The 23,929-nt window shown below is 40.3% G+C and overlaps 1 protein-coding gene across 5 annotated transcripts in view; it reads right to left on the bottom strand.

The window, feature by feature from the left end:
• Nucleotides 1-23,929, bottom strand: part of DERA (deoxyribose-phosphate aldolase) — a 121,271-nt gene that overhangs the window by 57,626 nt on the left and 39,716 nt on the right. For 3 of the 5 annotated variants that reach the window (XM_089303884.1, XM_002712636.6, XM_089303885.1), the window contains 4 exons: nucleotides 15,082-15,179; nucleotides 13,453-13,600; nucleotides 11,955-12,050; nucleotides 7,563-7,697 (listed from right to left, as the gene is read on the bottom strand). In XM_089303884.1, the coding sequence (XP_089160010.1) occupies nucleotides 7,563-7,697; nucleotides 11,955-12,050; nucleotides 13,453-13,465 (244 nt within the window). In that variant the 5' untranslated portion in view covers nucleotides 13,466-13,600; nucleotides 15,082-15,179. Of the gene's footprint in view, nucleotides 1-7,562; nucleotides 7,698-11,954; nucleotides 12,051-13,452; nucleotides 13,601-15,081; nucleotides 15,180-17,943; nucleotides 18,046-23,929 lie in introns of all 5 variants that reach the window. The other 2 variants (XM_051850797.3, XM_089303883.1) reach the window with 1 other exon arrangement.

Raw genomic sequence — 23,929 nt, 5'->3', positions numbered from 1 at the left:
TCAGATCTGGGCAGGCTAAGCCAGGAACTGCATCCGGGTCTCCTACACGGATGTCAAAGACTCAAGTACTTGGTCATCTCCCACTGCCTTCCTAGCACAGCAGCAGGAAACTGAAGCGGAAGCAGAACAGCTGGGACTTGAATCAGCACTCCCATATGGAATGCAGGCATCCTACATGCAGGTTAACCCACTGTGCCACAACGCCAACCCCCAGAGACTGCTTTCTAATAAGATCATGATTAACATTTCTAGAAAAGAAAAAAAATCATAATTTCTTTTCAGAAATGTTCTTTCTACCATCTTCTGGTGTAAAAATAAGCAAAATAAATTAGTACCCCAATTTTTAGAATCTATGCTATACAAGGGTACAATAAAAAGTCCACAGAAAAATGGGTTAAAAATAAATCCACTTTGGTGCAAGAAACTTTTGGAATTTTTATACACATTTTCTATGAATGTTGTAAATACCTCTAATATGAGAGAATGACAGACTTTGTGGCTTTGGCTCTGAGATTTCTTTATTTCACCCTAAAATTTGTAATAACCATAAGGTATGTACTCCACAAACCTGGTTTAGGAAGGTAACTCAAGGGTGAACAACTGAAGATGAAAAGTATATGAGGCTGTAAATACAGGAGACAAATGGTATTTTCAATTGCCACATTGAACACATTATGCTAGGAAAATGTCATAGAAGGTCTTAGCTACCTTTGGAGACGTGTCTGGTGACCAAGGTAAAAAGCTGATAGCCTTTGCATGTTACTGGTAAATAAATATATTAGGTACCTACTCATATATGCAGGAGATAGAGTTCATTTTAAAAAAGTAAAGGAAGAAAAAGTAAAACAGTAAAAGATACCTCTGTATATTTACAGAGTATGGAATATATTTAATTTTCAACATCTGGCTCAATAAGATTTATGAGATGATGAATCCCTTCTAGAAAAGGCTTTCTTCCAGGAACTGTTTAAGAATGACAACTTAGATGTCAACTTCAATATCATCACAAAGAAATATTGTATTACACATACTGATCATGAGAATACTCACAAGGAAAATGCCAAACAGAAAATCACAGGTCATTCTAACTCTACAGGACTGTAAACACCATTGAGTCCCGTCCCCTTCTTCTGCTATTTCCCATGCCAACACACTATCATCCTCAGGAAGGGGAGGGATGGAGAAGGAAACACTGCAGGTGGCATGGAAGGTTTCATCTAAGCCAAGAAATGCATTGTGGGAATTTACATAAATCATTCACTTTCATCACTATTGTTGTCCTGTGACTGAGGAGTCACTATCACCATGTTATATAAATGAAATGGGAGACACATAGAGGAACTTGCTCACAAGTAAATTGGTGGACCCAGAATTCCAACCCGTCACTGCCTAATGCCAAGACTCTGCTCTCAGCTACCCCTTCTCACTCCAGTATGTTGGTTCTAGGTCTGAGTCCAACAAAAATCGGGTTATCTGGATGAACATCCCCCTTTAGTTGCTGTCTTCAACACAGAGTGCAGCCTTCCCCAAGGGCACAGAAGTAGACACACTTTCTGGCTACATTCACCAGAATAAAACTTTATTCATCAAGTCTCCTATTTATAACTAACTTAGAGCAGGCTACATAAATAGAAATGCATGGGAACAGGATGTGTACTAATTAGTCAGTATGTAATTCAACAATGTATGTATGTAAACTCAACCTTGCTTCAATTATCCCGCACCTAAATTATATGAAACCAAGAAGCACAAACTTGGGGACAGCATTATGTAGTGGAAAAAGATGTCGCCTGCAGTGCTGGCATCCATATGGGCACCAGTTCAAGTCCTGGATGCTCCATTTCCAATCCAGCTCTCTGCTATGGCCTGGGAATTGGGGAATGAACCAGCAGATGGAAGACCTCTCTCTCTACCTCTCTTTTCTCTGTGTAACTCTCACTTTCAAATACATAAATATTTTTAAAAAAGCATTAACTTGGAATGTCTTAATTTTTGAGCATATATCTAGTCTGTTAAAAATAAAAAGAAGTTTAAAAATAAAAAGAAGACATTCCAATTTAGTGCTTCCCAGTGAGGAAGGAATATGGGATGGTTGGGATGGACCAGGACCGGAATCAAAATCACCTGGAGAGATTTTTACAGTGTAGGAAGCATCTATTCCAACCAACCCTCAATTGTCATGTTACACATGCCCAGAGGGATCTGAGAGATTCTACTGGCAGAGGGGCTGGGATAAGTAATGGGAAAATGTCATCAGGTAATTCCGAGAATCAACAATATATCCCATACGGTATCTTGTCAAAACCACTGTCCTTAATGATAAATTAGATGTACTCATTTACATCCACATGGAAAGGTAAGAAAGAGGCACTGGTAGGAAAGGAAAAGACAGTGTGTTCCAGTGAGCTGAACATGACCGGACAATACAAAGCCTAAGTACAAAAAGTCCAAGAGTCTGGGTTGTCATCTAAGGAGTGAGTCAACTCAGGGATTTCAGGAGCCTGTGACCACATCACTCACTGTATTTCAGCATACTACAAGGGTACTTCAACAAGGTCACAGACAATGGAATTTAAAGATAAATTTATTTTTGGTGCAAAAAAATTTTTTGAAACATAGGCATATGAGGGATCTTCAAAAATCTCATGAAAAATGTGTATTAAGAAAAACAAATGCAAGGATTTAAAAATATTTTGCACCAAAATAAACCCTTTTCAAATTTACTTTCCACTAGTTTTTCAAGTATCTTTACATAATCTTTGGTAAAACAGTCCTGAAAAAATATAGAAAAGGCTGTATTTAATAGAAGTTGTGAATAAAATAAGGGAAATAAAAATTTTTTCATAGATTTCTTTATAAAGTGGTTAGATTCTCAGACTTCAAGAAGATTCACCGCTTTTGAATATTCACTTCTAAGAAAATGAAGGATGAAGAGCAACATGGGTTGGCAAGAAAATGCAACAGGAGTTTTGGAGCCAAAGCGATCTAGGGTCCGGTGTTCAGGATGTCAGCTTGTCCTGGGCGTACAGATGCAACTGTCATCAGTGAGGAGAAGTCACAGTGGGACAGAGCCCAAGGACCACTGACACCTCAGGAGTAGCAGGAAAATCCTGCACATGAGACACAGGAGTGACCTCAGGAAGGTAGATGAAGCAAACCCAAGATAAGGAAGTGTTTCCAGAGGGAAGAAACGGGCTCCCTTGTGAAATGCTGCTGAACGAAAGCTAAATAAAGAGCTGAGGAACGTGCCCTGGGCACAATGAGGGGAGGGCTATCTGTATCTTGTTTAGAAATTGTCAAAACAGAGGCAGCACTGTGATGCAGCATGTTAAGCTGCCTGTGATGCTGGTGTCCCATATGGGTTCTGGTGCAAAACCCAGCTGCTCCTCCTCCCAACCAGCTCCTCGCTAATGAGCCTGGGAAAGCAACAGAGGATGGTTCAAGGGGCCCTTGCACCTGAGTGGGAGACCTGGTTGGAGTTCTAGGCTCCTGGCTTTGGCCTGGCCCAGCCCTGGCCAACGTGGCCACTTGGGGAGTAAACCTGCAAATGGAAGCTATCAGTCTCTCTAACTTTGCCTTTCCAATAAATAAATAAATCTTTAACAACAACAAAAAAGAAATCTGTCAATACAAACAAGTAAACAGACTGCTTCAAGAATCTTAGTCATGAAGAAGAAAAAAAAAGAAAGGGAGAGTCAGCTGGGGGAGAAGGAATGTGTGTGTGTGTGGGTTTTTTTTTGTTTTTTTGTTTTTTGTTTTGACAGGCAGAGTGGATAGTGAGAGAGAGACAGAGAAAAAGGCCTTCCTTTGCCGTTGGTTCACCCTCCAATGGCCGCCACGGCTGGCGTGCTGCGTCCAGTGCACCGCGCTGATCCGATGGCAGGAGCCAGGTGCTTCTCCTGGTCTCCCATGGGGTGCAGGGCCCAAGCACTTGGGCCATCCTCCACTGCACTCCCTAACCACAGCAAAGAGCTGGCCTGGAAGAGGGGCAACCGGGACAGAATCCGGCGCCCCGACCGGGACTAGAACCCGGGGTGCCGGCGCCGCAAGGTGGAGGATTAGCCTAGTGAGCCACGGCGCCGGTGGAATATGGTTTATTTTAAAAACTGGATTTTAAAAACAAAAGCTTGAGTTTGTTCAAATGCCTGATGTGAATGACTAGAAGAGAGAGGCTCCAGACACAGCAGGAAGACAATGGCCAGCACACGCAGCAAGGACTCTGACAGTGCCAGGGCACACAAGCGTCACCGTGCAGGAAGGAGAAAAGCAGGAAGAAAAGGAAGCAGACCTGATGCCCTGACTATAAAAGACCTCCTGTCCCACAGTTTCTATTTTCTCTGAGGAGCAGCAGGAGGGTCATCTGCTAACAGAGGATGGTACCTAGGAGGGGGCAAGACGTAGGAGTTTAAGGAAAATGGAGATTGTAAATTAAAAAAAAAAAAAAAAACACCTTCCTTCCTCTATTTATTCAAGAGATAGAAAAGGAGAGAAAAAGAGAGAGAATGGCCAGACAGTGAAGCTGGGCCACGGCCAAAGCTAGGCACTGGGAACTCAATCCAGGTCTCTTGCATGGGTAGCAGGATCCCACTTACTTGAGCCATCACTATTGCCTCCCAAGGTCTGCATCAGCAGGAATCCAGATTCAGAATCCAGAACCAGGTATCGAACCCAGGCACCTTAACTGGTATTTTAACTGCTAGGTTAAAGGCCTACTTCAAAATAGAGATTTTAAATGATCACCACAGAGAATCCTAAGTGAGCAATAAGCTTCTTTCCAATCGCTTCTTCCAGTTCATACCACAGGCCATGGACCCTTATGACCATTAGAAATGGCTGGGACACACTCTGGACAGCTAGGCTTAAAAAAATGAGGTCATTTTTCTTGTCCTTTGCCAAGTGTTCCACAAACTTCAGTGCCAGAGAGGAGATAGCCCTGGATTTGAAAACATAATAATAGCCTGGCAGAAGTTTCCATCAACAAATTCCAAGAGATCTATTTTAGGCTCACACTTGCATTTTAGTAAACAGCAAAAGTTGAAACATGACACTGGCAAAATAGAATATGTGATCAAATTGAGAATCAAAATTAAGACAAAATATGGTAGTGAAAAAAAGTCCTAAGTCATGGCAGGTTTCTATTCAGAAATAGGTTTCTAGTATTAAATGTTCCTTTTCAATTTGTTTTGGGCCAAAAGGTTATTAACACCATAAAAACATGGAGTTAATAGAAAAGCATGGTCTAGGACAAAGATGTGTTATATTTGCACAATGTCTATTATTGGGAAATTATCAGTTCTAAAAAACAACCATTCCTTTGTATATTAAGGGATAGCCAATTACCTCAAAACCCATCACCTTGTATTTTATTTTATTATATTTTATTGTATTTTATTTTCCAATTAGCAGTATTCTAGAGATATGAGCACATGTTATAATATAAACTATACTTCTATATCTATAACTGCTCAGTGAAAAATGTAAGAGACATATGGATTTTATCCAACTAAATCTCACAAAACTTATTTTAAATATTATGCTTACTCCAAACGTTTTAAACATTATGCTTATTCATTTTCTCTTATTCTAGCCTTCAATCTTAACTGAAATCTGTAATTAAAAGCAGACAAACAGAACAACATATTGAAAGATGGATATTTATTTACAATAAGTTTTTAAGAATGACTGTAACTGATTGAAACAAAAAATGAATGATAATAAGAAACACAAATTAAAAGTACAAGGCAAGCATTTGGTGCACCAATTAAGAAACAGCTTAAGACACCTGCATGCCGTATCAGAGTACTGGTTATGGCCTGGCTCCTCCACTTAAGATTCAGCTTTTTGATAATTTAGCTTTTTGCTACTGGGAAGTAGCAGACGATGGCCCAAATTCTTGAGTCCCTGCCATGACCAAAATTGCGTTCTGGCCTCCTGGCTTTGGCTATGACCAACATTGGCTGTTGTGGGCATTTGGGGAATGGGTGGGAGAAACCTTTCTCTTTCCCTCTCTGATATTCTGCAAAATGAATAAATGAACTTTTTAAATAAAACACAGAGTAGGGAGAATCTCCATAGCTGATTAAACTATGATTTTACTTGATGTGTACATATTTAAAGGGACAATATACTAGTATTATTCTGGCTTTAACTTCTGATTTCACTAAAAATTCACAGTTAAACTTGTGATAATGATTTTCCTGAAAGACTTCTACTGCCATTGACCTCATCTTTAGTGTAAGACAGAGGTAAAAATCTATTTGATCCTTTTTTATAAAAGATTTACTGATTTATCTATCTATTTATTTATTTATTTAAAAAGCAGAATCACAGAGAGAGGAGAAGACACTCGGAAAGTGGGATCTCCCATTCACTGGTCCAGTCCTCAAATGACTGCAATAGCCAGGCAGGGTTAGGCGGAAGCCATGAGCCCAGAACTCTAATCGGGTCTCCTATATGGCTGACGGAAGCCCAGGTACTTGAGCTGTCTTCTGCTGCTCCCCCAGGTACATTAGCAGGGAGCTGGAACAGAAGCATAATAGCCAGGATACAAATCAGTGCCCTGATATGGGATGCTGCCATCACAAGCACTGGTTTAACACATTCTGCCATAACACCAGCCCCTATTTGATTCTTTAATATCTAATTATAAAAGAAACTGCTTGTTACTGGAATGGGTGATGTCTTACTCTCTTCTGCAATGACAGTGCATCATTAATCTCAAACGTGAATATGCAACAATAGTCATAGGACTGATGTTTAATAATATGAGGAACAAAACAGACTCAGCCTACTTATTATAATCCCACACTCTCAGAACCCCCAGAGATTAACAAAGAAAGGGAAGAGCAGGGCCCAGAGTCTGTACTAGAAGTTATTGACCACATTCCATATCAGAGTGGCTGGGTTCGAGGCCCACCCCCAGCTCCTAACTTCAACTTCCTATCAGTGCAGACCCTAGGAGACAGCAGGTGATGGTTTAAGTAACTGGGCTTCTGCCATCCACATAGGAGATCTAGACTGAGTTTCCAGCTCCCAGCTTTGTCTAGGCCCAGACTCCACCACTGTGGACATTTAGGGATTGAATAGGCAGTGAACCAGTGGATAAGAATTCTCTCTCTTTCTCTCTCCCCCCTCTCCTTCCCCCTCTCCCTCTTGCCAATATATTTAAAAAGAAAATGGAGGTGGGGGAATTTCCTGCAGTGATTTATGTACTGGGAAACAAAACACACTACAGAAGAGTAGTAATTTTTCCTTTCTAAAAGAGAAGCATATTGGTAAAATCAATTTTTAAAAAAATTTTTATAAATCAATTGCATCGAAAATAACTGTTCACCTAACCATTCAAAGGGATCTAAAAAGTTCATGCAGGCAAGCAACCGTGTAGATTTATGAGACACAAAGATGGACAATACCAGCCCTGCTTCCTCCTGAATTCATGCTCTAATCTAGCAGCTTGTAACCTTCAACGGTGACCTCCAAAGCATGCTGCCTCCTAGCAGGTCCCCCTCATTCGAGTCACCAAGGAAGAACTGTGATTCTATCAGATAAGGACATGCACCTACCTTCCCATTGGCCAGTCAACACCAGGTTCCTGTTAATTACCACGTCGATTTCCGAAGCCCCGTCTTCCACGGCCAATCTGATCTCTTCTAGTCGTGTTTTCAAATGAGTCTGTCCAGCTGGAAAGCCAGTGGCCACTGGCAGAGATTAAGGAAGGAAGGGTAGGACGAAGAGAGGGAGGGAAAGAAAAAAAAATTCAATTCATCATTCGCTCAACAAAGAATTCGTGTTTTGAGACCAAAGCATTAATGACACTGAAGAACATCATACATATCCCACAAACTACATGTGAAGAAATAGAATGTTATCTAATAATGTACTGGAATTAGGACAAATACTAATGTATTTTCTGGATAAATTAAACTGCTGCAGAGATATTCATGAGGGTACATTCAGTAACCAACAATAATGAATAAAATATGTTTTCATCACAGTGATAACCAAAAGATAGTAGCTGCAGTCCAAAAAGGATGAACGCTGGTTAATTCTGAATCGTGCTCTTGGTCAAGCTGGCTATCATGATTCAGTCTTGACTCACTCAGTTGAGACTCCCCTTAGCTGTGGGAACCAGACTGTAATATATTTTCCTCCACTGCCTACCTTGAAACAACCAGCCAGCCAGACAATAATAAAGAAAATGCAGAAGGGAAAAACACCTGTTTAGATGGCAAAATCGGGGCACATGGCAGAGCTGGGACAAGGAGGGCCATGTGTAAATACAAGGAAAATGAAAATATAACAATACTTATTTACATGCACACCACTCATTCCACCTCTGTGTGTAATTATAATCTTTTGTGTTTCTTTGATGTTATTAAATTCCCTATGTGTGCTACCTTAGAAAAAAGCACATTTCCCTGTTGTAGAAAAGAAAAAATTGAAGGTACTGAGGCTGATGAAAAATTAAGTTCCATAAAGATATAGCTGCCAAATGCTTGGGGAATTCGCACAAGTTGCATATCAATCCTGCATACCATGTTTCTTTTGATGTATCCCTAATAAAATGAGTTAATGATCTTCAGAGACTCCTTTTAAAAATTTTATTAATATAAAGAGAAAAGATTTCATATATTTCATAGGTACAATTCTAATAAGATAACCGTAATTCCATCCCTCTCGCCCTCCTTCAATCTTTCGCTAGTTCCTTCATTTTTTTACTTAATTTTAATGTACTACTAACAATATTCAACAAGTAAAAGAGTAGAAAGACCACTATTCCACAGGAATACAGATAAGGGCTATAAACAATAATCAAATCATAAGATTAGCAACTCTATTTCTAAAGCACTGTGATACTCTAGACATCTTTTTAAACCAGATTCTAACCTTTTATCTATGTACCCATCCAACTGTCTATACACAGACACATAAACTGAAATGAAGCTATTTTTTTAAGATAGAAAATTTTACCAAAAAATAGTAGCAAATATATACACACACACATACACATTTTCATATTCCCTGGCCTGCTGGAGTTACTGCAGGGATGCAAGGTTGGTTCAACATCTGCAGGCCACAAGAGCAATCATGTGATCATATTAATTCAAAGGGAAAAAGCATTAACAAGTACCTATTATGTATAAGAACTATTAAGAATTATTATGTGTAAACCGACACTAAAAACTCAATACCACACATAATTTCCCACAAATTTGTACCTAAGTAAAAATGTAAAAAAAAAAAAAAATCCAGGATCTATATGCTGAATATTACAAATCTCTAGTGAAAGAAATCAGATGATCCAAAAAGAAACACATCATGTTCCGAGGACTGGATATAACACGGTAACATTTCAGGTAATACCAAAATAATCTAAGGTACAGTTTTAAGGCAATTTCAATCAAAATCTAATCATATGGCTTATAGATATAGAGAAGTACATGATAAAATTTACATGGAACGCCATAAATAAGAAAACTGATATGGAAGGCTATATCAACTTTTAAAATAACAAACAGAACAATGTGGTATTGGTAGGCATTCACCCCTGTCAATAAAACACAGCACAGATGTAGACCAACATAAATAAGCCAAATGATTTTTGACTAAGGCCTAAAAGCAATTAAATAGAGGCAGGACAGCCATTTCAATTTTTAATTTTATTAATTTTTTTAAAATTGAAAGTCAAAGTTAGAGAGAGACAGAGAAAGAGAGCGATCTTCCATCTGCTGTTTCACTGCCCAGATGGTCACAACAGCCAGAAGCTGGGCCAGGTGGAAGCCAGAAGCCTCTTCCAGGACTCCCACATGGGTAGCAGGGGTCCAAGTACTTGGGCCATCTTCTGCTGCTTTTCCCAGACCCTTAACAGGGATCAGGACAGCCATTTCAACAGTGCTGGAGGACCCAGTGTGGTGGTACAGCAGGTTATAGCACCACCAGGGACACCAACATCCCATTTGAGCACTGATTCAAGTCCTAGCTGCTTCATGAACTGAACTTTTTAGGCCTTTTCTCTGCCTCAACCTAAAGCCTACTGACTATCTTACACGAGTGTCTCCTAGATGTACTCTCTGCTTCATTCTCTTGCTTTAGTGTAGTTCTCATCCTCTACCACACAGACAGTGATAAGTCTCCCTAACTCCATTGTACTCCTTGCTCATTTGTCCCCTGCCATCCTCTAACTTACTACACCATGAAGCTGATCATGCGAAGCTTTTCCTTAACACTTTTCACCATCTTGCCCATCATCAGAATAAGGCTCACATGCCACTGCAGGGCATGGATTCCCTATGAGATCTGATCCCAATCTACCTGTCCGTTATCTCCTGTAGTTCCTCTTTGCCCTACCTGTGTACCCAAAAACTACATAAAAATCACTCTGAGTTCCCCAAACATGCTTCTGTGCCTACTCCTGATCCTTGAAAACCTAATGTGGTTACTGTCTCTGCTATGATTACTAATGCGTTTCCTTCCTCTATGACACCAACCTGTGTAGAAATAAGCATTTCCTACTCAGTTACAACTGCACTGTTTGAATATCTTTATTATATATATTTATCTTACATATATAATACATATATGTATATATAACAGAATATATACATATAGCAATATAAAACAGAATATATATATATATATAATTGTAAGGTAAATGTAGGTAAACATACAATGGTGAAATAGAATGAAAAGTTTCTTTGGGTACAAAAAAATCTGAAATTCATGCATCGTTCTTTCATAGTATGCATTTTTCATGAACTTTTTGACGGTCTCTTACAGAAAAGGATTCCAAATGTTTTTGCACCAAAAAAACTTATCTTTTAATTACATTTCATCACGAACTTTGTGAAGTAGTCCCATGTATATGTGTGTGTGTGTGTGTGTGTAAAATACTATATCTGCATTATGACTTTTTTTAAATCTGACTTTACCTCCTAAACAACTACATTTCTTAAAGGATAGTTTTGTATTCTTGAGAGTTAATGTGTAATATGTACTATATACAAAGCAATGAATTAATATTAAAATCATGAATAAATACAACTAATAAACTGTTTTAGATCAAAATATAAAATTATATATGTATATATGTGTGTGTATGTATGTGTGTGTGTATATATATATGTATGTATGTGTGTGTGTATGTATGTATGTATATATATATATATATATATATATATATAAAAAATTCCCCATAGCATCTGAGTTAAGGGACTGGAAACACTGAATAGTAACAGCAAAATTCACAACACGGGTGAACATTTGGTGCAGGAGTGAAGAGATCCAGTTGGGGTGCCAGCAACTCACATTAGAGAGTGCCTGGGTCCAGTCCCAACTCTACGGATCCTGATCCAGTCCTGCTAATGTGCACCCTGGTAGGCAGTGGGTGATGGCTCAAGAGATTGGGGTCCCTGTCACCTTCACTGGAAGCCTGGATTGAGTTCCCAGATCCCAGCTTTGGCGTGGCCAAACCATGCCTGTTGTGGGCATTTAAAAAGTGAAGCAACAGATGGTAGCTCATCTCTGCCTCTCTGCTTCTTGAATAAATAAAAGAAATGATAAATAACTTTTAAAAAATATTAATCTTTTGAAAGGCACAGCTACAGAGAAGCAGAGGCAGCGGAAGAGAGAAAGAGAGAAGGGGAGAGAGAGAGAAAGAGATCCTCCATCTGTTGGTTCACTCCTCAAATGGCCACAACGGCCAGAGCTGAGCCAATCCAAAGCTAGGAGCTGGGAGCCTCTTCTGGGTTTCCCACGTGGGTGCAGGGGCCCAAGTACTTGGGCCATCTTCTACTGCTTTCCCAGGCCATAGCAGAGAGCTGGGTTGGAAGTACACAGCCAGGTCTTGAATCAGCACCCATCTGGGTTGCTGGCATTGCAGATGGCAGCTTTACTTGTTATGTCAAAGCAATAAATACCAGCAATAACTAACTTCTTAAAGCCACAAGAAATTCTACCTGATGCCACAGGGATATTGCAGCCTGCAGCCTGTAGTGCTCTTACAGCATCACACACCCTAGCAGGGTACACACAAACGGCCGCTGTGGTGATGCCTGGGAAGAAAGAAATCAGAACAGGATGTTGGGCAAAGTTCAACTCTCATGATACACTCTTAATTATTATTTAAACCACAAAACTGGCAGAAATCAAAATGAGAGAAAAAATAATCCCCCACACCCACTAGAGATTAAAAAGCCATTTTATTTTTCACTCTCTTCCAGTTCTTGATTACCTGGATTGTTTTCTCAGGGTTACAGCCATAAAAAACAATTTTGATACTTGAGGCTAATGTAATACCACTTTTAAAAATTCCTAAATAATAAACTTTGTGATCACAATTCGACGCTAATATTTCAGTGGATAAGAAAACACAGATGGGCACAGCATCCAAAAAGGAAGTACAGAAGAAGGAAAATTAAGTGATATTCACAGGACATTTTAGCAAAGTAACATTTAATTCATCCTACTCTCTCTTTTGTAAGAAATAAAATCTGAAATAGAGGCCTCATTTTATGGAATAAGCACTTAAATTAAAAAATCAAATACTCATTATAAAGCAAAGCAATATTGTAAGACTTCATACAAAAGTCGTTACTGTTAAGTGCTACAAGTAAGGTGTTGTTTTTATTGTCAATTCAAAAGAAGCATAATCAGCACTTCTCAAAAGCTTGTAGGGTTGTTTAGGTCTGTAGGTTTTCTACAAATTATTTCACATAGAATAGCTGCATGGGGCCAATTCAACGTCTCTATGTGAACTGGTAACAGACAGGCATTCAGGTGCCACAAACCATCCCTCTGTGGAAAGGGATCTGTCTCCAAAAATCATAGAACAACCATGAAGACAAATGGTCTTGAAAACAGAGCTTAGTCTTCCAAGTCTCAGTTTCATCATCAAGAAAATGAGTGGATCAACTTCCAGAGGTCTCCTCCATTTCTGAAATGTTAAAGTTCTAAATTTTGGACAACTTTACAAAGTTCTTTCTTTCATATACACTAAGGAACCAAACGTCACTCTTTTTTCAAAAGATAGAACCCAATATACGAGCATACAATATTTTGCATTTACATTTTATTCTCAAAAGTATTTTGTTTACTCACAGAAAATACTTTATGTATGAGATATGATTATTAAGTAATGAGACTAGCTTTTGCACATTTGGCTAGGGAATTAGAATTTCCCAAACTGAAGAACTGAAAAGAGCTACAAAAAAACTCTGTACCAGCCACTTTAATCCAGGGATGGAAAGAACTGACCTAGAAACAAGATTGAAACTCTCTCCCTGTTGTTTGTCAGAGAGGAATCTCAATAATCTGTCTATGGTCAGAGTTTCTGTTGTGTGTTTCATTCTCTACCATCATGTGCCAGCTACTGAATCTCCTCTCAAATTCTCTTAGAAGTAAGAATTAGGATTGTAAACAAATAAACATGAGATAGACAAGACACAGCAACATTACCTTTATCATGCATATTTAAGGCTTTTAAGAGATCTTCCCGGATTGGGTATTTGGCTTTATAACAGAGCCTTTGAACATTGGAAGCTGTGTCATCACCAGAAAGTGTGGTAAGATCTATGAGGGTCACAGCTTTCAGGAGCCAAGCAGCCTGATGGGAACAAAAGTAAAAACAAGGTACATTTTTTAAAAACCTTCACCTCCAACCCTGTTAGTTATTAGAAAATCATTAGACAAATTTGGGTCTTAGTACCTGATGTCTAGAATGGTATAAGGAACATTCTGACATGTAAGCATTGTTCAGGAGTGACCAACAAGATGAACATTATCCAGAATAGAATGAAAGGGAGAAAAAGCAGCTTTAAAAAATTTTCCCCACAGATATCTCAAAATGAAATCCCTAACAGGCCACGTTGCCTTACTTATGCTATCCATCATAGCCGAAGGAGCACATCACAGTTATCCCAGTTTGGGAAAACTCAGGATTAAGAAGGTTCTGGGGCCGGTGCCATGGCTCACTTGTTTAATCTTTCACCTGCGGTGCCGGCACCCCATATAGGCGCTGGTTCTAGTCCCATTTGCTCCTCTTCCAGTCCAGCTCTCTGCTGTGGCCCGGGAAGGCAGTGGAGGATGGCCTAGGTACTTGGGCCCCTGCACCTGCGTGTGAGACCAGGAAGAAGCACCTGGTTCCTGGCTTCAGATCAGCGCAGCTCCAGCCGTGGCGGCCATTTGGGGAGTGAACCAATGGAAGGAAGACCTTTCTCTCTGTCTCTCTTTCTCTCACTATCTACAAGTCTACTTACCTGTTTTTTTTTTTTTTAAAAAAAAAAAAAAAGGAATAAGAAGGTTCTATCTTAATTTCTTCTCCATCACTGATATCTTGGATGAGATATTATTTTTTAAAGTTCCTAAGTCCTTTTTTTTAATTTAACCCAATCCTATTTCTAAAACAATATTCCTATTTCACACCTCATTCTGATGAGTTTCCTTTTATCTTTTCAATCAAAGTACTTCCAAGGATGAGCAAAATGTGAAATGTCACTCTAAAGGACTCAGTCACAATGATCTGCCTTACTTGTGAAATGAACTCCAAATTCCTTCTAGTCCTGTATGGCACGTCTTTGATTGGTGTACAAGGATGAATACGCTGACTGCAAGTCCTCTATGAAACATTGCTTTTGGGATTTTCAAAAATGATTTATGAAAAGTAATGGTGAGGGAAACATGATGATCAAAGAAGGTCAGACACTCTTAGGATCTGACCATTGGACATACCAGGATTAGATGTTATGGTTTTTAAATTAAAATAAAAGACAACTAAAGAAGGCATGTCTAAGAAACAGAATAAATGTGTTGAGAAAATATGCCATTTAATTCACTCATGAATAAAGATGCTTTAAATTCATTTGCGGTTTTGCCAGTCAAGAGTGATAAGATTTTTAACTTGTTTGGATAAATGTGTTATCTTTCTCCAACCCATCATCATCATATATGAATTATTAAAATAAGTCATGGACAGCTGCAATCTTTTAAGTTTCGATGCATCCTGAGCGAAATTCAATATTGTGGCCTTGAGGGAAGAGTCCCTGAGTTGTGAAACACAAGGACAGAATGCTCAAGAAGAACCTTTACCTGCCACTCCTTTTTCACCGTCCTGCGAGCCTGGATTTGTTCCGCACGCCTCAGAACCGCTGGTTGATTCACTTGTATTTTGGAAATCCAACTGAGGTCTAAAGGAGGGAAAATGATGACTTTTTTTAAACTGAGAAATTTTATTAAATAGAGTAACCTATTTCTACATGGTTCTTAAGCAGATACATTTATCATTTGACATCAATGCTCTTTAACAGCTTATGTTTTGTGTTTTTTTTTGTCTTACTTTGTATGTGTGTGTGTGTGTGTGCTTCATGCACAACAACAAATAACTTTGTTGAAGGGAGCCCAGTCATCAAAAGGCAAACATCGTACAAAATCAAATACCTTTGGAACTGGCAGGGCCTGTATTGATTCATTACACAGACATGTCTAACAATGGGGGGAAATGATGGGTTCCTCATGCCATGTGACTCACTTTTGACAGCAAAGACTTATTTGTGAGTGTCTAGTCTGGGAGAGAAAATGATTAATAAATACTTAAGTGAATTAATGTTCGAGCTGAAAGGAATCCTTAATCATACCCCTTTACTGACAAGATTAATATCTACTAGATGCTGATATGGTACAACCCATTCTTTCTGCAAAGGAGAATTTTTTCAAAATGTATTAGAAATAACAACATTGATATAACAGAGGTTAGCAGAAGGGAAAGGAAAAAGCAAGCCATTAAAGTTCCAGGAGACACCTCAGTTGCTTCTGTTCAGAAATGTTCCTTTGAAGCTACCTTGATCCACTCTTTCTTCTCTATTGGTTGACTAACTTGTTCCTGAAAAAAGACTCAGCCAAATGCTAGCTTCAGTGAAGGAACTCTGCCAGCATCCCAGATAGAACTAGTATTTGAGGGCTGGTGCCACGGCTCAATAGGCTAATCCTCTGCCTACGGCGCCGGCACCCTGGGTTCTAGTCCCGGTTGCTCCTCTTCCTGTCCAGCTCTCTGCTGTGGCCCAGGAGTGCAGTGGAAGATGGCCCAAGTCCTTGGGCCCTGCACCCCATGGGAGATCAGGAGAAGCACCTGGCTCCTGGCTTCGGATCAGTGTGGTGCGCCGGCCGTTGCGGGGTGAACCAATGGAAAAGGAAGACCTTTCTCTCTGTCTCTCTCTCTCTCACTGTCCACTCTGCCTGTCAAAAATAAATAAATAAATAAATAAAAGCCATCAAGGCATAAAAAATTTTTAAAAAAAGAACTGGTATTTGGGTATGTCTCTGCCATAAGTGAACATATTTCTGGCATTTGCTATATTATGTCATGATCCTTTGCATCTTTGAATGTCCAATGGCAAACATAGATTCTGGCACACATGCCTTCGGGTTCATCCACTGACATTCTGTAATGGTGGCCTCACAGTGAAATGGGCACATACCCATTTACGCTCTGTAATAGATCTCACTTCTGTATCCCTCTAGCAACTCCACATTTCTGTAGAATCATCTTAGAAGGGCCTTAAAAGACTACTGTAGGAAAGGTTATGCACTAGGAACTCTATCCTACTTAGATAACTCTTTGTAATACAATGGGGAAATTTGCTTTGCACACCCTGTACTATGTAACAACACAAATAATAATTATTTCCATCTACCACAAAAACTACCAACAAAATCCATTTATAAAATATATTCTCTCTCCTATTTCCATCTGATTCTAATTAATTATGTCATAGAAATTCCAAGTTGGAGTTTGAATGATTAACAATGATAACCTTATTTAAATATCACCAAAGAAGGAATCAACTTTTGGTGCTTCCTTTTTTCTAATTAAATTATTTTGTTAGCTGAAATTTTTTAACAAAACAGATTTTTAACATTTCAGCCCATCTGCTCCTGCTCTTCAAAGATATTGTATGTTTTCCTGCTTGTTTGCTGAGCCAACTTCACAGAGAAAATAAGAGCTTGAGGTCAGGCAGATTAAATCTACCTCTTCTATCCAAAAGACTGCTTTGGCTCCAGGATGGGCCAAAGGGAAAAATACCCAAACAGACACACTAGACTGATTCCAGTATATCTAAGACCTCTGCAACCGGACCCCCTGCCCCACTACCATCCAAATATAAGAGGCTCTCTTATTTGTTTTGATGATCAGTAACAGTGATTAGGTTATGGTAAAGATCGTTTCAGGCAGATAGTAAACCTGAGTGAAGCGTAGAGTTGGGTGAACTATAAGGCTCACCACTAACTCAGTGTTGGCAGTGGTCAAAGAGGGAAGCCTACGGCTCAAAGGGGCAGGCTTTGAGGGGCTGTCCTTTATGGGTCATATAACATCTCAAAGTTCTTCCCCTCCTCTTCTTCATTCCCCACTCCCAGTACTGGCATTATTGTAAGCACTGCTGCTGGACGGTGGCCTTGGGCAGAACTAGGACTCTTCATTATCTGGATCCTTCCTCCTTATCATGCTTGCTAGCTATCAGTAGAGAGACAGACAGATCACTCTCACCCACTGATTCATTCCCCACACACCTACAATGGCCAGAGGCCAAAGCTGGAAGCAGAGGATTCAATCCAGGTCTCCCACATGGGTAGAAGAAACTCACCTAGTTGAGCCACCACCACTGCCTCTCAGAGTCCACATCAACCGAAAGCTGGAGATCAAACCCAGTATTCTGAGTGGGCCTCCTAAGGGCACCCTCACCTCTAGACTAAATAAACATCCAGCCTTCAGGCTCACCTCTTCCCTCGCAGTCAGTCCTTCTAACTCTGTGTTCAGCCATCCTAACCAGACACATTATGTCAAGTTCTATCTCTGGACCTGTGTGCCCTGTTGGTTCCTTGTGCCTAGCATGTCCAATAGTGCCTTGGCCAGAGAGTTAACTCCTACTCATCCTGTAAGGCTCAGTTAAATCTCACCTTCTCTGTGAGCCTTCCCTGAACCTTCCAGGTTGCAATATTCCTTTGCTTCTTCGTGCTTCCATGTAACTTCACATTCTGCCCACAGTCCAGGTCCCTTCCCTTAGGATGGCAATAAGTATCTAAATTATAAATTATAAATATATATATATATATAAATTTATAAATTTACAGACTTTAAACAAGCAGCTGCCATACGGGTGGTACTCAGTAAAGAAGCAGAATGGCTCCCAAAGACCAAACATGATCTGTTTCTGGGCACTGTCTTTCTCAGTTGATTCTGATTAGAAAGGACTTTTGATTCTTCACACACAGAACTGGGACTGCAGCATGGATGAGATGATTGGGAACACTCACCCTAAAAAAGAATTTTTCACACAATTCCCACCAAAAGTTAGAACCTCCAGGGCCTGCCTTCATCCTCCTCGGACACCACTTGCCAGAGGTCCCTGCAAACCATCTAACGGAGAATGTAACAGAATTACTTCCCTCACAGTATCATCCTCGACTGCTAAAAATATCATTAGTGGTCACAAAACTACCCAGCCCCACATTTAATGTAGCCACAGGATTTGCCTCTGTGACCTCCCTTGGCAATGAATTATATAAGTGACTATCTCATTTTATTAGCACTTAATTTGCTACTCTTTAATTTCATCAAATAACCCTTGTTCTCCTATTATGGGGTCTGGGGAAAAGAAAGGACTGATTGGCCTTTGTGATGGCCTTCATAATTTTTAATTTTTCATTCAAGTACCCTTTAGTGTCTCCTTTCCAGGAGAAGTGGTCCTAACGCACACAGTCTCATCAGGACCACAGTATCTTCTTCTTAGGGGGTACAGGAGGGGTTTCAAGTGCATGTGCCTTTGGGGAGAAGAGACTTGAAGCCCTAATTGGAAGGCAGTGACACTCTTCTTTTAAAACTCTCCAATGAAGAAAATCAGACTGTTTCTCTTAGAATGTCATTTTGGTGGCTTGCTGGCAGTTACAAATTTGTGCTCAAATGCTCTTCTCACAATTTCTTATTATTATTTTTCTTATTCAAGTCTCAGTGTGTACCAGTATTATTTCACTGCAAACCTTTCCAGTCTATCACTTCTATTTGTGTCTCTACGTAATTTCCTACGTTCTTCACTATAATCCTAAAACACGTAATACCAAAAATAACCCTGTAGGAGGAGGTATAGTTTCTGTTTTGATGTGCTTTTGTTCACAATGAATTAATATAAAATACATTGTGATACCTTATAAGAGGCTTTTCCATACAAAATTTAGGGAAAGTAAGATTAAATTTTCCATGGTTTCTCTTTTTCAAAGATTTATTTATTTATTTGAAAGTCAGAGTTACAGAGAGATGGGGTGAGGGTGGGGTGGAGAGTGAGTGCTTCCATCTACTGGTTTGCTCCCCAGATGGCCACAATGGCTGGAGCTGGACCAGTCCAAAGCTATGATCCAGTAGCTTCTTCCAGGTCTCCCACATGGGTGGCAGGGCCCAAACACTTGGGCCATCTTCCACTGCTTCCCAGCCCACTATCAGAGAGCTGGACTGGAAGCAGAGCAGCCAGAACATGAACTGCTGCCCATATGGGATGCTGGTGATACAGGCAGCAATTTTATCTGATATGACACAATGCTGGCCCCTCCATGTTTTCTCTTTATTCTGTGTAGGTTTGGGTATCTAACTTTATAACTGTATCAGTATTATTTCTAAACAGTCACTTCCTGACATACATTTATATAGTATATTTTAATACCAGAGTATATTACTAAGTATCCTTCTTACTTTATTCAACTAATTCTCTATTATTTCTGTATTATTTTCCATTCTAATTTTCAGCTGGGAATTAGACACCCCCTTTCATGTGTGCAAGTGCCTAGCACAGAAACAGTTGCTCAATATATGTTTGTGCCCATTCTATCATGATAAACTTAATTTTGACCAGCAGATATTGAGAGTAATGAATATCATTCAATCACATTTAATCCAACCTTAGCCTTGGAGAAGTTAGGTTGGCAAGGTATTAAAAAGAAAAAAAAAAGACTCCTGGGTATCACTACATCCTTGATCCATTCAGGCTCATCAGACCTTCAATTTATATAGTAAATGAGTAACTTATCCTAGCCCAGCCCCTAACCCAAAAAGGAAACAGACTATGCTGAGAGCCCCATCTTCACCAGCAGGCGAGGGGTCTAGAAGTAGTTTTCTTTCCAGTGCCTAGCATCCCACAAACCTTGAGTAAACTCTTCAGAACACCCACACTCTCAGTGGGCCTTAGGTAACTCACATAATGTTCTACTGGTCAAGTCCAGACCTTAGAGCCCAAACAGATATTCTAGAAACCAAGACACCAGCACCCTGGCAACATATACTGCCATACCCCGGAAAGTCTTGCTGGAATGGTATATATCTCAACTGCCACTCTGCTCCTAAGCTCTAACTCCCACCCACATACCTTCCCCTGCCAGGCCATTCTCTAGACTATCAATCTAAGACCAGGAGAGTCACAAGATCATTACATCCCCTCAGAAGTTACAACTCAGATTGCTGGCATCAAGTTGAAGGCAAACTTGTTCTCCAAGTTCATTGCTGCTACACCAGTGTCATCTGTTGTCCTCTTCCATCTGGCTGTCACTTTCAGGATGTCTTGCATCCATAGCTATTGGTGTGACAGGGTAGCCTTAAGTTTAAGGTTTTCCCAGAGGACATAGCCTGCCCGAGTGATTATAGGTTATCTTGCTTTGTTGCTTCAGAGCAGGGACTGCTCCTTTGAGAGAAACAAGTTATAGATATTAGTCTACGCCTCTGGCTTTAACTGGCATATTTCTGGCTTCTGTACTTTTCTGCTTACTTGCTTGATAATGGTCAAGGCCACCAAAATGTAGTTTCTGCCTTTGAAACCCCCCACCACTGCAACTCGGGGCTGTCTTCTCCAGACTTGCCCTGTGAGAGGGCAGTCACCAGCTGGCTAATGAAGACTCCTAATTTGACCTCAAGAGTCTCACTGTATTTTTAATATGTGCGCCCCACAACATTGGGATCATAACACTTCCAGAATACATCCTCCTGTGGAAGAAACTCTGGGTCCACATTGCAAAGTGTATGCCTTCTTGTACCTTACTTTGCATAGCAGCATCATATAGATGATTTTAAGGTGTTCCTACTTGGATCTATTTTTCATCCATCCTTAAGACATTTGTCACTTCCCCACTATTGCTGCTCTTTGGGAATCAACTGCCTTTTTCTACCAATTGTATTCCTTCTCTCTACATGAATTATCACCAGTAGGTTAAATCTAGGCACTAAAAGAACCTCATCACTTACTCTGGCATCTAAAATACGGAGTGATATGGGGTTCTGGCTGATTATTTGAGTCCCAATTACTCCCAGGATGCTCATGAATACTCAGGTATCAGCCTCAAAGTTTCCAATAGCAGTTGGCAGCTGCAGTTATTTGGCCAATCACATCTTCTTGGTGCAATGAGATCTACTTCATATCTAAGCACCCATGTGCAAGCCCTACAACCTCCCTGTTGAGCATTTGTAGAGTACAGGCATTGCGCTAAATGATGTGAGAAATGCAATGGCGGGCCGGCGCCGTGGCTCAATAGGCTAATCCTCCACCTTGCGGCGCCGGCACACCGGGTTCTAGTCCCGGTCAGGGCGCCGGATTCTGTCCCGGTTGCCCCTCTTCCAGGCCAGCTCTCTGCTATGGCCAGGGAGTGCAGTGGAGGATGGCCCAGGTGCTTGGGCCCTGCACCCCATGGGAGACCAGGAAAAGCACCTAGATCCTGGCTCCTGCCATCGGATCAGCGCGGTGCGCCGGCTGCAGCAGCGGCCATTGGAGGGTGAACCAACGGCAAAAGGAAGACCTTTCTCTCTCTGTCTCTCTCTCTCACTGTCCACTCTGCCTGTCAAAAAAATAAATAAATAAATAAATAAATAAATAAATAAAAAAGAAATGCAATGGCATAAAAGAGGTTGCTCTCACCTTGAAAAAACTTAGGAAGAAAACCAGGAAGAAAAATCACAGGCCTGGGAAGAGTTGAAAAATACAAGCCAACATATAAGGGTAAAAATCAGGATTTTCTTTTTCTTCTTTTTTTAAAGATTTATTAATTTATTTTAAAAGCAGAGTTATAGAGAGGCAGAGGCAAAGAGAGAGATCGTCCATCCACTGGTACACTCGCCAGAAGGTTGCAATGGCCGGAGCTGTGCCGATCTGAAGTCAGGAGCCAGGAGCTTCCTCCAGGTCTCCTACTTGGGTCATCTTCCACTGCTTTCCCAGGCCATAGCAGAGAGCTGGACTGGAATTGGAGCAGCCAGGCTTCAAACCGGCGCTCATATGGGGTACTGGCACTACACATAATGCCTTTACTTGTTATGCCACAGTACTAGCCCCAAAATCAGTGTTTTCAACCAACACTTCCCCACTGATTTCACAGGCTTTATCAGGAAGAAATCTTTCCATAGAAAATAATGGAAACTCATTTTGCTGATTGGAACAAAAATGGAAGGGTATTTACTTTTCATAAAATTCAGGAATTTGAAAGACCAAACTCAGAAAACAGACAGGAACCAAAGATACCAATTGAGAGTCACACGCTAGACCAAGAACAATGCTGATGCTCATGCTTAACAGCAACAGTCAGCCCAAGATGCCACGGCAGAGGCCACCTAGCACCATCACGGACATCTCCTTTAACCCACACAGAGCCTAACGTTCTGTAGTAAGAAATCCAATGCCTGAACGCAGGTCATATGGAGGGAAGAGATCTTTCTCTGCCTTCCTACTAGGATTCCCTGATGTCAGCAGAATGAGTCAGTATAAGTTTCTACAACAATGATTAGCTTGGGACATGTTAGATGGGAAAACTTCCCTTGGAGATGCATAAAGCATATTAGCATATTAAACTCTATGACAAAGTCTATAGTTTTAAAAAAAACTGTGATATTTTTTAATCAAGTACTTCTCGAATTTTCCGACCACAAAACACTTTCCCCCATAACATTTACTTGACAACACTGGCTGGATAATCAATTTTAGAGGAAGGGTGGGTCACAGTAGGCTTATCCAGTTTGGCTAAGAAAATCTGAAGTGTCTAAGCAGAGATTTGCAATTGACCCGAAAGCACTGGTTCTCAGTCCGGACACATGTTCAGTTGTCACGATTGGGGGACACTCTGCTGTACATCCTCCAGTGCACAGGGCAGCCTCCTACAGGGACAAACTCTCTGCTCCCAAGTGTTAGCTGTGCCACGGTTGACAATCCTTCACCATAGACTGGGCAGGACTCAAGAAAAGCAAAAAGGAAGCACAGCAGGTTTATGGGGTAAGGACATATCACAAGCAAAAGCAGTCTGGCTATATGTGCCTAACTGACTTTGGCTGATTCAGAAAATGCCTTAAGAATGAGGCTAATGAGCCCAGACCAGTGCTGTCCAGACCAGTGCTAACCAACCAGTAAGCACTGGCCACATGCTCATCTGAGTACTGGAAATGCGGATATCCCACACTGAGATGTGCTTTAAGTCTAAAATACATAGATTTCAATGATTTAATAAAAAATAAAGGGTATAAAATTGTTTGTTTATTAGGTTTTAATATTGATTAGCCAGTAAAAGTAAGATATTTATGATACATTTAAGTAAAAAGTTATTAAAATACTTTCATCTGCTTTTTTTATTATGTGCATCTAGAAAATTTAAAATCACTTTGTGTCTCATATTTCTATCAGACACCACTGGTTTACGACTTTATCCTGTAGGTGATAAGGAGTCACTTTTCACAGGATTGTAACAGAACTAAAGAACTATTTTTTCAATGTTTATTTATTTATTTATTTGAGATGCAGACAGAGAGACAAAGAGACAGACAACTCTCATTGGTTCACTTCCCAAATACCCACAATAGCCAAACTGGCCAGGCTGAAGCCAGGAGCTGGGAACTCAATCCAAGTGTCCCATGTGGGTAGCAGCGACTCAACCA

Source organism: Oryctolagus cuniculus, chromosome 9 (assembly GCF_051225735.1).
Source record: "Oryctolagus cuniculus isolate XC-2025 breed Fujian yellow rabbit chromosome 9, ASM5122573v1, whole genome shotgun sequence".
NCBI classification, from domain to species: Eukaryota; Metazoa; Chordata; class Mammalia; order Lagomorpha; family Leporidae; genus Oryctolagus; species Oryctolagus cuniculus.
Note: the sequence above shows the minus strand (reverse complement) of the source record. Positions and strands in the feature narration are given on the sequence as shown.